Consider the following 13,038-nt stretch of genomic DNA (forward strand, 5'->3'; position numbering starts at 1 on the left):
TTAGCCTACCTCAGCATCTAAACCACTGATAAACTGCTAGATTGCCATGACACAGTGCAACAGCGGAATACCTGAAAGGAGTCCCACTGAGATTCCAGAACTGATAGAGTAGCAGGAGCCAGAGACCTTGTGTCAAACCAATGAATCATTGCAATGAGCATTCACAAGCAAAGAAGTGTAGACAAAGGGGTATAGTGTGGGACATACTGTGACACAGTACAGCTTCCACGATGAGATTTTTCTTCTCTGTTTGGGAAGAGGTTGCAAAGGTGGAGGGCAGATATGAGGGAAGGGGAAGATGAGAGGGTTTGGGGTGTATGATATGAATTTACAAAAATTTTTAAAAAGTGTCTTGATAAGTAGTATCAGTTTAGGTAACTGTGACGAGCGAAGTTATATTTTAAGCCATGCATATCTTGTTATTGCAAGAATCTTAGTGCATTTCCTGACAGACATATGTCTACTTAGTAACAGACAAAAGTCTACATTTCTTGGCTGGGAATATAGCTTAGCAGGTAAACGTGCTTACATCCACAACTAAGGACCTAACTAAAGTTGTCCTCTGAACTCCCAAAAATTAAATTTGGTAATTAAAAATGTCTACGTTTTGCCATAAAATAGATTTTAGCTACTAAAATAAAAGAAAATGTGCACTATTTTTCTTTTTTGCTGCTGCTCCATAGAATCTAGAGCTGTTGGGCTTATGCTCGTTGAGAAAGATCTAGACATGATGCACCTCCACCTCTTCCCTGTGGGCGCTGATGTCCTCTCTCATTCTTCCCTGTCTTAATTCGCTTTGGGCAAAAACAACCCCACCCTTCATGTATTTTATATCAGTGTGATTCTGGGGATATAAATCTTCTATCTTCTCCCTGGTTTCTCTTCTCTCCTTGAAAACAACATAAGAAGAAATAGGTTGATGCTGTAAGTACAGTGTTTCCCTTTCTCTTCAGAATCATGCTTCTTTTGGCAGTCAATAAAATTTTGACAAGAAAGCATGCTAGGAAGCCTGAAAATGGCTGATGCTTTGAATGAGAGGAAATGAAAAGTGACAGGTGACTTGCTTTTTTCCTGTCACAGCTGCTAATCTCGAGAAGGGCCAAGGCTCCTAAGAAAAAGGAAAGCTCTCCTTAGCCACCATTATCACTCGTGGTCAGCAAATGTATATCAAAATGGTTATGGATCAAATTATGTGCGCTGAATAGCTATTTAATCCAACCATCATCTGTCTGTCACCTCTCTATCTTGTCTAGTACTCCTGAAGAAGTACAATTACCATTAATCTCCAATGACCAAACGAAAACCAATATATTTCTGATACTTATTATGACTTCATTTTATTCCTCTTTCTCTCAAATATTTTTTAGTATTTAGATTTAATTTGGAATTTTTACATCATAAACAGTGTAATAACAACACCTCATAAAATAAATATTGAATGCATTCTATGTTACATGCCATGCCTTTTCAGGTTTAAGTCTATTTTACCAGGGATTACAATAAGGTGATTATTAAGCTGATGTACTTATCAGCCAGGATATTAAATTTTTACACTTTTCTTCCTATCTTGGTTCTTCGGTGCTTGTGCATAATTTAAGGGCTGGCTCCTAAGTAGTCTCTTGGGGAGAACCTGACCACACTTGGCTTGGTATCTCTGAAATGATGACTGTGACTTAAGCCTTAAGGAGCCTAGTTAAAAGGACAAAGTCATTTCTAAGTGTCATCAGTACAACGAGTCTCCCAGGAAAGTGATTTTGCTGCTACTGGGAGAACATTGCTGCCCTGACTGCACTGTGTTGTGACTTTTCAGGCCATTAGCTTCAGCTTCCTGGCTGTGAAACCTTGTGAACAATCACTCACCAATGAGCATTACTTCCTTTAAGACCAGCTCCAGAAATTAAGCTTGAGTTTGATTATTTTACCGTTCCCTGCTTTGGATGTTGCCCAGCCATCTGGAACCTTCTATTCATCTTCTCTGGATTTCTTTGCCATGAATTGTGGCTAATCTCACCTTGTATCTTACAAGCCTGGACTCTATGCAGCTTTCCTTAGCCGAACATTCTCTGGATCCACATTCACCAGGCCATACTCACATTGACTGAGGTAAACAAGTCATGAAGTTCCTTTCTCTTGGCTCTGACTGCTTCCCCGACCCTCTCTGAAGACAGGATCAGAAAATTTCTCTAGTTAGAATAGGAATTGAGCCTTCATTCATGTGTCAAATATTTAGAAGGCAGAGGTGATAACTACAAGTCTCTTGAGACCTGGCTTCTGAGTTCTGCCTCCTTGAAGAAGGCTACAGACTTCTGATTTCACTTTAGAACTTTACTTCCTGCTCTGTTCTATGGCTCAATCTGTCAAATTCTGGAGTCCCTACTTAAAACCAAAAGCAACAGTGAAAGGAGACCCAAAACTGGAGCAAGTTCCAACTCTGTCCATTCCCAAAGGAATACTAGTTGAATGTCAGGGAAATCAGCTCAATTATGGAGGTTATCTCAAGGTCACAAGAGCCCTCAAAGATCTTGAGGTTTTATGGAGCCAGCTGCCAGGTCAGTGGTGTGTGTATGTGTGTGTGTGTGTGTGTGTGTGTGTGTGTGTGTGTGTGCGCGCGCGCGCACACGCGCTGTAGTGGGAACTGGAGAAGCTCTGAGTGCTAAGTTGGACTAAAGAAAAGTATCTTCAATGTTTCCATCATTTTTCAAGTATACAGGCCTCGTCAGGGCCATCTAAAGAAGACTTTGCCTTTAGCCAAAGGACCCAGATATAGTCCTAGAAATGAAGGTATAAAATAAAGACTAAAAGCATGTATAAGAATTTAATGGGGCTGGAGAGATGGCACTGTGATTAAGAGCAACATCTGCTCTTCCAGAGGTCCTGAGTTCAATTCCCAGCAACCACATGGTGGCTCACAACCATCTACCGTGAGATCTGGTTCTCTTTTCTGGTGTGCAAGTGTACATGTAAGCAGAGCACTGTATATGTAATAAATAAATAAATAAATCTTTTTTTTTTAAAAAAGAACATTAGGGTAAAAAGAAAGAATTTAACAAGACAGAGGGCTGAGAGGAGCAGTTCTCAACCCGTGTGTGCAGACAATTGAAGAACACATAATTCCTATGGTATTTGAAACTGAGACACAACTCAGCTGCAAAATTTCAGTAAAGAAGTAGCAATTAAAATAACTTTATGGTTGGGGGGGGTCATTACAACATGAGGAGCTGTATCACATAGTCACAGCATTAGGAAGGTTGAGAAACCCCGGACTAGAACCTTGTTAGACTTCCTTCCTACATAGTTTCCTTCTCCTAATTTCCCATCCTTATTTTCTGTATTTTTCATTTAGTTTTTCAAGATATAATTTATGGACACTAAAGTTTACTCACTCAAGTGGTGCAGTTTGGTGAAATATAGACATTGTAAACAGTTATGTAATTCTTATCTCAATAAGGAAAGTGGACTTTCAGGAGAGGGCAGTAGTTTCTCCCATTAACCTCTGCAGGTAACGCCTCTTTATTCCTGGACTTCAGTAAGTACTGAGCTTTTTGTATTATTATAGCTTTGTATACTCTATATTTCACGTAAATGTTTTCATGCATTTCAGTCTTTTGTTTGTATCTTGCTGTATGTATTACATGAATTATATATTGTCCTTTAAATGTTCATCCTTACTGTTGCAGGCATCAATATTCTGTTCCTTTCTATTGTTAAATTTTCAAATGTGGATATATCACATTTGTTTATGTGTCGTCTAGTTGAGATATAATTGGCTATTTCTATTCTATGTGCTATTAATAAATCTACATGAGCCTTTGTATATAGGGATGTGTGAGTATTTTTATGTGTAGCTAAGAATGGGAGTGCTGGGTCGGTGGCAAATGTATGCCCAGAAGGCGTACCTTTGTAGAGGCAGCCAATGTGTTTTGTACAAAGGTCCCTGTATACATTTTGCTTAATTTCACTAAGAACAATCTACGAGTTCCAGCTGTGTGCATACTTCTCAATGCTTGACAATGTTTAGATCTATTGTCCACTAAAACAACTTAGATGTCCCTCAACTGAACAATGGATAAAGAAATTGTGGTCCATTTATACAATGGAATGCTATTCAGTTACTAAAAAAAAGGAAATCTTGAAATTTGCAGTCAAATGGATGGAAGTAGAAAAGATCATCCTGAGTGAGGCAACCCAGACCCAGAAAGACACGTATTGTACATACTCACTTATAAGCGAATATTAGGCTAACATCGATGTCCTCTGAGAGACTTCACCCAGCAGGAGAATGCGACAGATGCTGAGACTCTCTCAGACAGGCTCTAGGCCCAGTGCTGAGAGTGATATGGAAGGGCGGGAGGGGTTCACAAACCCCACAAAGAACACCAAGGCTTGTGCATCTGGACCCAGGGGAGCCTGCACAAACTGTTGCAGAAACCAAGGACAACGCATGCAGTGAAACTAGACCCCCTGTTCAGATACAGGCAATGGACAGCTACAGTCTCTATGGTTGTGGGGGCGAGTGGGGACTGTTTCTGTCGTGAACTCTGGTGTCCCTGATTTGATCACTTCCCATTGGTGGGGAGGTCCAGCAGGCACACATAGGAAAGGGATGCAAGCTGATAGGCTGTGGTCATATGGTGAGGGAAGAGGCTCCCTTTTGTCAGATGTCTGGGGGAAGGGATAGGGCAGAAGAGGGAGGGACAGTGAGAATAGAAATATAAGAGTGAGGGGAGAACAATCAGGATGTAATCTGAATAAATTACACTAATCTTAAACATAAATAAAATACTAAAAAACAAAACAAGCAAAAATGAGAACCACACAAAAATATCTTAGTGTATTTTTATAATATTATTTACAAAGCTTCTTTATACATTCTACATAAGAGTTTTCAATTAGATAAACATTTTACAAGTATTTTCTTCTTACAGCTGATTTGTATTTTTGTTATTAATTGTGTCTATAAGAGAAAAGAGCTCTTGAGCTACGAAGAGAGCTCAGTGGTAGAGCACATGCAAGTCTCTGGTTTTGATCACCAGCATCACAAAAGTAAATGTTTTTACTTTTTAAAATATTCACATCTTTTTCTGTATGCCTGGTGATTGATTACACTTCATTGAAGAAATATTTCCTAACATATTGTTATAAAAATTTTCTGCATACTTCTAGACCTTTTATCATTTGAGTTTCTTCTATTAAGTTCATGATTCTTTTGATTTAAAATTTTTGCATAGGAAAAAACACCTGTCAATTTTTCATGGCTATAATATTTTATTTATGAAAAAAATCTGTACCTTTCCCAGAATGCATTTCTGAAAAGTGTGCAATTTCCCACAGAATTACCTAATTATTTCTTTCTAAGTTCAAGTGAGTTACACGTGTGACTCCGCCTTTCACTCTCTATTCTGTTCCATTGCTGTACATTTCCACCACAATTTCCGTAGCTGTCTTGAATAATATTACTGCATATTATATGTTGAAATTGTTGAACATCATTGTTCTTTTAAAAAAAATGATTTACTTGTTCTGTTTCTTTCATCTGCCCTTGAAAATCTGAGTTTGCCCTCCAATTTCTTCAAAGGAATAAGGATTTGAAATTTGATTGAAATTTTGATTAACTGGGAAGCCTTTTACCTATGTCAGCTCTTCCTGGTAAGAAATTCTATCTCCCCAGTGACAGCCTTGCCTCGGGTTTGTGGCACAGAGGAAGTCATTCTATCCTGGAGGTGCTTTTGGCCTCTTGATGGCACCTCTATCATCTCTTAAATGGTTCTTTTGTTAAAGCCAAATGATTTAGGTTTGAGCTGTGATGGCATAATGCTCTTAGTACCAAATTTTATGCCTTTAAGTAGTGGAGCACTCTATGTTGAATGATTTCAGGCAGCAAAGACTTACTTGCATTTCATTGAGTGACTCCTTTGTCTTGCACAGTCCTTCTTGCATTAGCTGAAATCACTTGGATGGTAGTCCAGCCACCTGATTGGCTGGATCATATGAGGATGTTGTCACAGGCTTGGCAGTTGTCATTGGTTGACAGCATGGCCATACTGTTATCTCTAATTCGTAGTCTGGATGTTTCATACCTTAACAACTGCATTCAAAAGAGAGAACAGAGATAGTTTGCAGTGCTCCCTGAAGTCTAAGCTTAGAAATCTTTGTTTAAGTGTATCACAGTCTGTTGATTATATAAGAGGCTGTGAAGATTCCAGTACTGTGGTGGATTAGATTGTGACTCTCAATTAAAAGACTAGGAAAACACAAGGGTATGTTTTGAAGAATTTAACACAGGAGTGTATGAGAAGAATTATCATAGTCAAAAGCGCCGACAATCTATTAAAGACGCTTGACAATTTTTATTGTTATATGCAAATTTAGCTACTGCTAAAGTATCTGAGGTATAAATAAAGGTACTTTATTATGCAGTCACTATGAATCATTTCATATTTGATTGACAAAAGTGATAATGAAATAGTTTCAATGCTAGCTGACATAACTCTTCTTCAGTGCACATCTATCATACAGTATTTATGTCCCTGATTAGCATGTCTACCACTTTACATTAATGTTTTTCTAAAATTTCCTTTTCAATTAATTTTTCATTTTCTAATTTTCAAGGCAGAACATCTTCAAAAGTGTTTGGATGGAATATTAAGTTCTTGTATGTTTATAAATATTCTTTGTGGATTGTTGTTATACAGTGTAATAAAGAGACTTCCGTTTGGTAGAAATAACATGTCATGCTATTTTTAGTCCTGCAGGACTGTATTACTAGCCATTTCAAGAGATGAAGAAAGAAGAGTTTATTGATTTCAAAGCCTGCTTGGGTTATAGAGAAAATTCAAGGCCAGGCTTGGTAAGACCCTACCTCAAAATAAACAGTAAGCAAAGGAGAGCTGGAGAGTGATGATGATGTAGCTTCCCAGAAGACATGAGCTCTAGAATCGATCTCTGATACCGGGTTCAGGAAGGAAGAAAAAGAAAAAAAATAACATCGTAAAACACCTAGAAAAGACTTGATTGCAAAAAACCCTCCTCAAACCTAATCTGTACATTTACATTAAAATTTTATCAATTTACTGAATTTTTTAATTTATAAAAATCTAGCAACTGAAAAAACTAGGCTACATAATTAAAACATAAGTAAATTATCTTAAGCACTATGAATCAAAATATTTCTGTCAAGAATATGGCTTTTTAACATTTTTATGATTTGCTGGGCTAGGAAAATGGCTCACTGGCTAAGAGCACTGGCAGCTCTTCCGCAGGACCCAGGTTCAATTCCCAGCACATCAGGGCAGCTCACAACTTTCTTAAACTCCAGTTGCGGGGGAGTTGGCACCCTCATACAGGCAAAAAATAAATATATCTTAAAATATTTTCAAAATTATGATTTTAAAGCTAGAGAGCTGACTCTTGTAGATGCGCTGGATTGGGTTCCCAATAGCCACATAGTAATTTCATAACCATCATAACCACGGTAATTCATGTTCCAGACAATCTGATGCTCTCTGCTGGCCTCTATAGGAACTGGGCACACATCCATGCAGACAAAACACTGATACAAATAAAACAAAATAGATCTTTTGAAAGTTTTTAAAAGATCATATGATTCATCATTGTCACATACTTACCACAATGTGAAATGTATTTTGGGCTCTGTAGAAAAAGGTTCCAACTTTCCCCATGTTTTGTAGATACTTTCTCTGAATTAAAACAATTCCTCCTGGATGAAAGAGGGAGAATTATACAGCTCAGGAAGTGAAAGGAAAAGATTTAGGAAGCTCAGAAAGCTGCAAGGTTCTCAGTGCTTTCCCCAAGGTTGTCTAAGCAGTAATGAATGCTTCTTTGGTGAGGCTGCCTCCATGTTGTGAAGGAACTCCAGAGACCCACAGTTCCTGACTGATCACCTGTGCTATAGGGGGCTTTTCTTGATGCAATTATCTATGAGTCACCTATTACTCTGAAAGTATTCTTTCTCCCATACTCTTCTAAGTAATTCCAATAAACTCACTGCTTCACCAGGCTTAGCTCTGACTGGAATAATTTCTTGGGTCTGTCTTCAGTACCTTATCTGGAGTGAATAGGCGTTTGTTCATGTCTCCCCAGGAATACCTCACCTTTTATTGAATACCTATAATAGTTCCCAACTGACATGGAAAAGAGAAGGTGTGGTTTGGTTTATTTGTTTACTGATTTGACTTAAACTACCTAGGATGAGAGCTTCTCCCTACTGATTCTATAGTGTTAACGCCTTTCCTTTCTTTTCCTTTCCTTTCCTTTCTTTTCCTTTCCTTTCCTTTCCTACCCTGTCCTGGCCCCACGTCTTTCCATATATATCTCTATCTCTTTCTTTATCTCTATCTCTATCTATCTATATACATTTTTACTATTTAGCTCTGGCCTTTTTATTTTTTTAATTTATTTTCAATATCTTTGTATTTACTCTGACTGTTCTGGCACTCACTATGTAGACTGACTGGTCTTTGAATAACAGAGAACCTCCTGCAGTTGCCTCCTAAATAATGAGGTTAAAAGTGTATGCTACCATGTTTGGCTATTGTTGTTTTCTTAACTTAGATTTTCTGGAAGTTGAAAAGTTGTGGGCAAGAAAATGAATGCCATACTCAAATACCTCACAGTTTTGGTCTCATAACGCCTACATTCTTTGAAAATTAATCAAAATCAATTTCATTAGTTTTGTTTTACTTGTCTCATGTCTATAGGACTCAATTAAAATATTAATGTAATCAACTTCTTTTTAAAACATTTGAAATTATCTATGATTTATATTATAAGTAATTTTATGAACATATGATGATTTCATCATAAGCATAAGTTTTGGCTTAATTATTTTCTAACATTTTTCCTACCCCTTGAAATCAGAAAACTTAAGTCAATTTCAGAGTTTCTTTTATTAACAAAGAAGATATAAAAACTAATTGTAGAAGAGTCTACTTATTTGGCCATAGCATTAACAGTTAAAAGTAACTACTAAAAACAAAACTTATGATTCAATGCATATTTTCAGAATTTCTTGAAAATAGTTTAAGTACAGTTTCAGTGACAGACACTAAAAGTCTCATGGGGAAGAAATTTGGAACACAGCGTATGAAAAATCAGAGCCAAGTTGATCCTATGGAGATGTTGTGGTTTGCATGATTACATGAACAAAATAAGAACAGTACTTAAAATTAATCCAGATAAAAATGGATGATCAGAGTCACTTACCCTGCTAAATTCAGCCCACAACGTTGTAATTTTAGATTCACTGACTTAATTGTTCTTGATGTCCTTATTTCCACACCCATTGATTTGATGTGTAGCCAAACCAGCTGCGTCTCACCACAGGAGACGGTTTAGATTATGAATCCATGAGGTCTTAAGGAAATCAGTTGCAGCTGCTGGCCAAGCCCCACGTTTCCCCCAGACATAGTATTCTTTTTTGCCTTTATGTCCTTTGTTCATTTATGTCTATGTGAACGGGTGAGATGGCTCAATGTTTAAGATCACTGGCTACATTGGATAGATCAGAGTAGGGATTCACTGTTTACTACTTGTGTGTTGTCCTTGGTTAGTGCAATAGTTTGAGCAGACCCCCTGAGCCTTGATCTACCTGTCACGATGTTCTTGGAGGTTTCTAGGACTCTCTGGGTCTTTCTATTTCCCCATCTCCTTTATTTCTCTTACCTAGAGTCCCAGGGATGTCCTCACATCTATCCCAATCTCCTGTTAAGTGAAGACTTTCATGGGACATGCCTTTTGGGCTAGTGCCCAATACACAGGACATTCTCCACAGGTATGTGGAGAGCGGGGACTGACTCTGACATGAACTCTGGTGCCCCATATTTGATGAGACTTGATAGCCTATGACCATATAGTAGGGGAGGAGGTCCCCCTCGCTCTTAGACCTAGGGGAAGGGAATAGGGTGAAAGTGGGAGGGAGGGAGGAATGGGAGGATACTTGTGGTGGGATAACAATTGAGTTGTAACCTGAATAAATTAATTAAATAATTAAAAAGTGATTTTAAAAAATATCACTGGCTGCTCCTCCAAATGATGAAGTTCAATCCCCAACACCCATATGGCAGATCACAATCATCTTTAGAAATAGTTCCATGGAATGCAGTTCCCTCCTCTGGATTCCATATGTATTTCACACACACGGTTCACAGACACATACATAAAGTCACAATACATAAATGAAATAAAATAATTTTTATGTTAATAGTTTGCCAACTGAATGCTATTTTTTTAAAAAAGGATGAAAATGTGTTTTGCATTCTTTCCTCAAATAACTTATATATTGCTTTTCTGATCAGAATTTTCTTTTTAATTTTTCAATTTTAATCTATTATAATTTATTCAGGTTATACCGCAAATGTTATCCCCTCACTTGTAGCTTCCCATTCCCACCCTCCCTCCCACTTCTTCCCTGTTCCCCTTCCCTAGATCTCTGACAGAAGGGGACCTCCTCCCCCACCATATGGTCACAGCCTATCAGGTCTCATCCAGACAGCCTGCTTCCCCTTCCTCTGTGTGCTGCTGGGCCTCCCCACCAATGGCAAGTGAATTTTCAACTGAGTAAAAAGTGGTATTGTTAAAAATTTTAGAATTATTCTCAATCCAATGAAAGAAACAGAAGACAGCTGCTGCCTGTGAAAGTCAGAATGGTTGTTGGATATGGATATGTGTGTGTTCCCTTGTGCTGCTGTGACCATTAGAATGAATTTTGAATGTTCTTTTGTGTATGCACATGCGTGCAGCTGTGAAACTTTGAATGTTGAATGTGCTTGTGTGTGTGCAGCACATGTGTGAACAGGCCAGTGTATGCCTACAGCACCAACATCGTACTAGGTAATACAATAAAATTCTAATGTGGTTGCCACTGTGAGTTATATAAGCATCTCTGGTAATCAAAACTTTGTCTTCAGCAAGTCTATTGTGTAGTGATGAGACACTACTAATGAGGTGGAATCTTGAGTGTTCCTGAAGTCATTGGTGGCATGCTATCAAAGGGGATTGTGGGTTGTTTTACCTTCTTTCTCTTTCTCTTCTTCAACATGAGTGAAAAGTGTGTCCTAGTGTGCATTCCCTGCTAGCGCCATCAAGCATGCCTAAAGAAGTCCACCAGACCTCAGAGGTGAACCTTCAAAACAGAGAGACATATGTAAGCTTTTTTATCTTGCAAGTTAATTATTTCTCCCATTGCCTTACTCAGAGGGAAGCTGACTATGGGAGAAACCTGACATTAAAAACTGGGGTCACTACAGCCTCACTAGGGTCTCTGTGAAGTAACTTTTCGGACTGGTGAATGCATAGAAGTGTTTAGAAAGTCAAGGAAAGAAACCTCAAATTCCTTAGTGAACCCTGACTCACGACTGTAGTGTAGTTTCAGAAGACTTCAAGACACTGGACAGAGATATGAACAGCCAAAGTATGTACTATGCTGGTTTCTGATGGAAATTAAGATTCTGTTGGACATTATAATAAAGATCATCTTTGTTATACAGTGTCAAAGAATCTGGAGGCAGAGTCGGGTGGGGTGGCGCACGCCTTTAATCCCTGCACTCAGGAGGCAGAAGCAACCGGATCTCTGTGTGTTCATGGTTAGCCTTGTCTACAAACCCAGTTCTAGGACAGCCAGGGCTATTACACAGAGAAACCCTATCTTAAAAAACAAAAGAAACCAACCAACCAAACAAACATAAAAAGAATCTGGAGGCATTGTGCACACTCCACAGGGCTTAAAGAAGACCAAACTGAAAAATCATGTCAAGCCAACAAGGGAACAAGCCTGTAAACCTAGCCCTCAGGATGCTATTTCCTGAGGATGATGAGTTAGAAGACAGTCTGGAATAAGCAACGGGGCCCTGTCACCACCAACAGCAACAACAACAACAACAAAAAGAATCACGGACAAATTTATCTGGCAGACAGAGTTTCGAAACAGCAAATCACTTAGCACGTGCCATGAGCACTATTAGAAGCTTTTAGTCAGATTTAGTAAAAATTTGAATGATGAGGAAACAAAGTAGAAAAAAATTGGAAAGTATACAGGCTGGCGGGGGGGAAGGAGAAAAATCCATCTCTTTAGGAGGCAGAGGTGAGGCCAAGCTCTTCCCTACAGTAATTAGAGTGGACAAAAGGAAGACAAATGCAGGGGTATTAGATGCTGGCCTCTATCAGAGGCCCTGTACCACAAAGGCTCAAGGAGGCAGAAAGACAAATTAAAGGCTTTCCTGAGGAAAAAAAGAATTCTTTCAGAAAAGTGCCCCAGAGTGCCCAGTCCAGAGATACCAGGGAGTCTTAAGTCCAAAGAGTAAGGGTTCTGAAGCTGATGTGGGCTGTCCAAGTGAGCCCCTGAAGCCAACCTTGGCATCACCCATGTGGTTCTGGTGTGGCAGCCATGCTGAATGAAGTAACCATAGGTGACCGTGACTCCCACTAGGATTTCAGAGAAAGGCCTGGAAGGCCAAATGATGCACACAGGATAGAAATCTCTGGGTAGTAGATTTGTGATATCACAGCTATAAGATACCATAGGAAGCTGATGTGCAGAATGTAAAATATCACCAAGCAGAGCTACAGGCAGTGTTCAATGCTTTGCTCAGGGTTGTAGGAAGTGTGCTACCCTCAGCAGTGTGTCATTGGTTGAACTGCCTGAGTACCTGTGAGTTCATCTTGGCCTAGTGTACCCAGGATGCTGGACACCGAACTTTAGGAGTTGATATGTGCTATTTTGGCTTTTGGCATTTATTTTTAGCCAATACTTTACTATTTTGTTATTCATCCAATTAGGGGATGCAAATTTGTTTTGGTTTGGGTAGGGTGTTTTTTCTTTAAGGCAATATATTGAAATCATAGTCTTTCCTTTCCCCCAATTTCCCCCGTATACCCCCCACCTCCCCTACTTACCCGACTCCACGTTCTGTCTCTCTCAAAAAGGAAAGAAGAAGAGAAGGAAAAAAGAAACAACCAAAAATAAAAATTAAAATAAACAAATGAAAACACTAGAAGAAAAATGACTAAGACAAAACCAAAAAA

At 38.8% G+C, this 13,038-nt stretch overlaps 1 protein-coding gene across 3 annotated transcripts in view; it reads right to left on the reverse strand.

Moving 5' to 3' along the window:
- Positions 1–4,847: 4,847 nt before the first annotated feature.
- Positions 4,848–13,038, reverse strand: part of LOC311581975 (uncharacterized protein) — an 89,676-nt gene continuing 81,485 nt past the window's right edge. For 2 of the 3 annotated variants that reach the window (XR_014773972.1, XR_014773973.1), the window contains 4 exons: positions 11,030–11,140; positions 7,626–7,717; positions 6,860–6,942; positions 4,848–6,085 (listed from right to left, as the gene is read on the reverse strand). Coding sequence is in view for 1 of the 3 variants with exons in the window: in XM_084754560.1 (XP_084610686.1) it covers positions 5,984–6,085; positions 6,860–6,942; positions 7,626–7,717 (277 nt within the window). In the remaining 2 variants the exon portion in view is untranslated. The remainder of the gene's footprint in view (positions 6,086–6,859; positions 6,943–7,625; positions 7,718–11,029; positions 11,141–13,038) is intronic. The other variant, XM_084754560.1, reaches the window with a different exon arrangement.

Source organism: Acomys minous, assembly GCF_964271855.1.
Source record: "Acomys minous genome assembly, chromosome: 13".
Taxonomy (NCBI): domain Eukaryota; kingdom Metazoa; phylum Chordata; class Mammalia; order Rodentia; family Muridae; genus Acomys; species Acomys minous.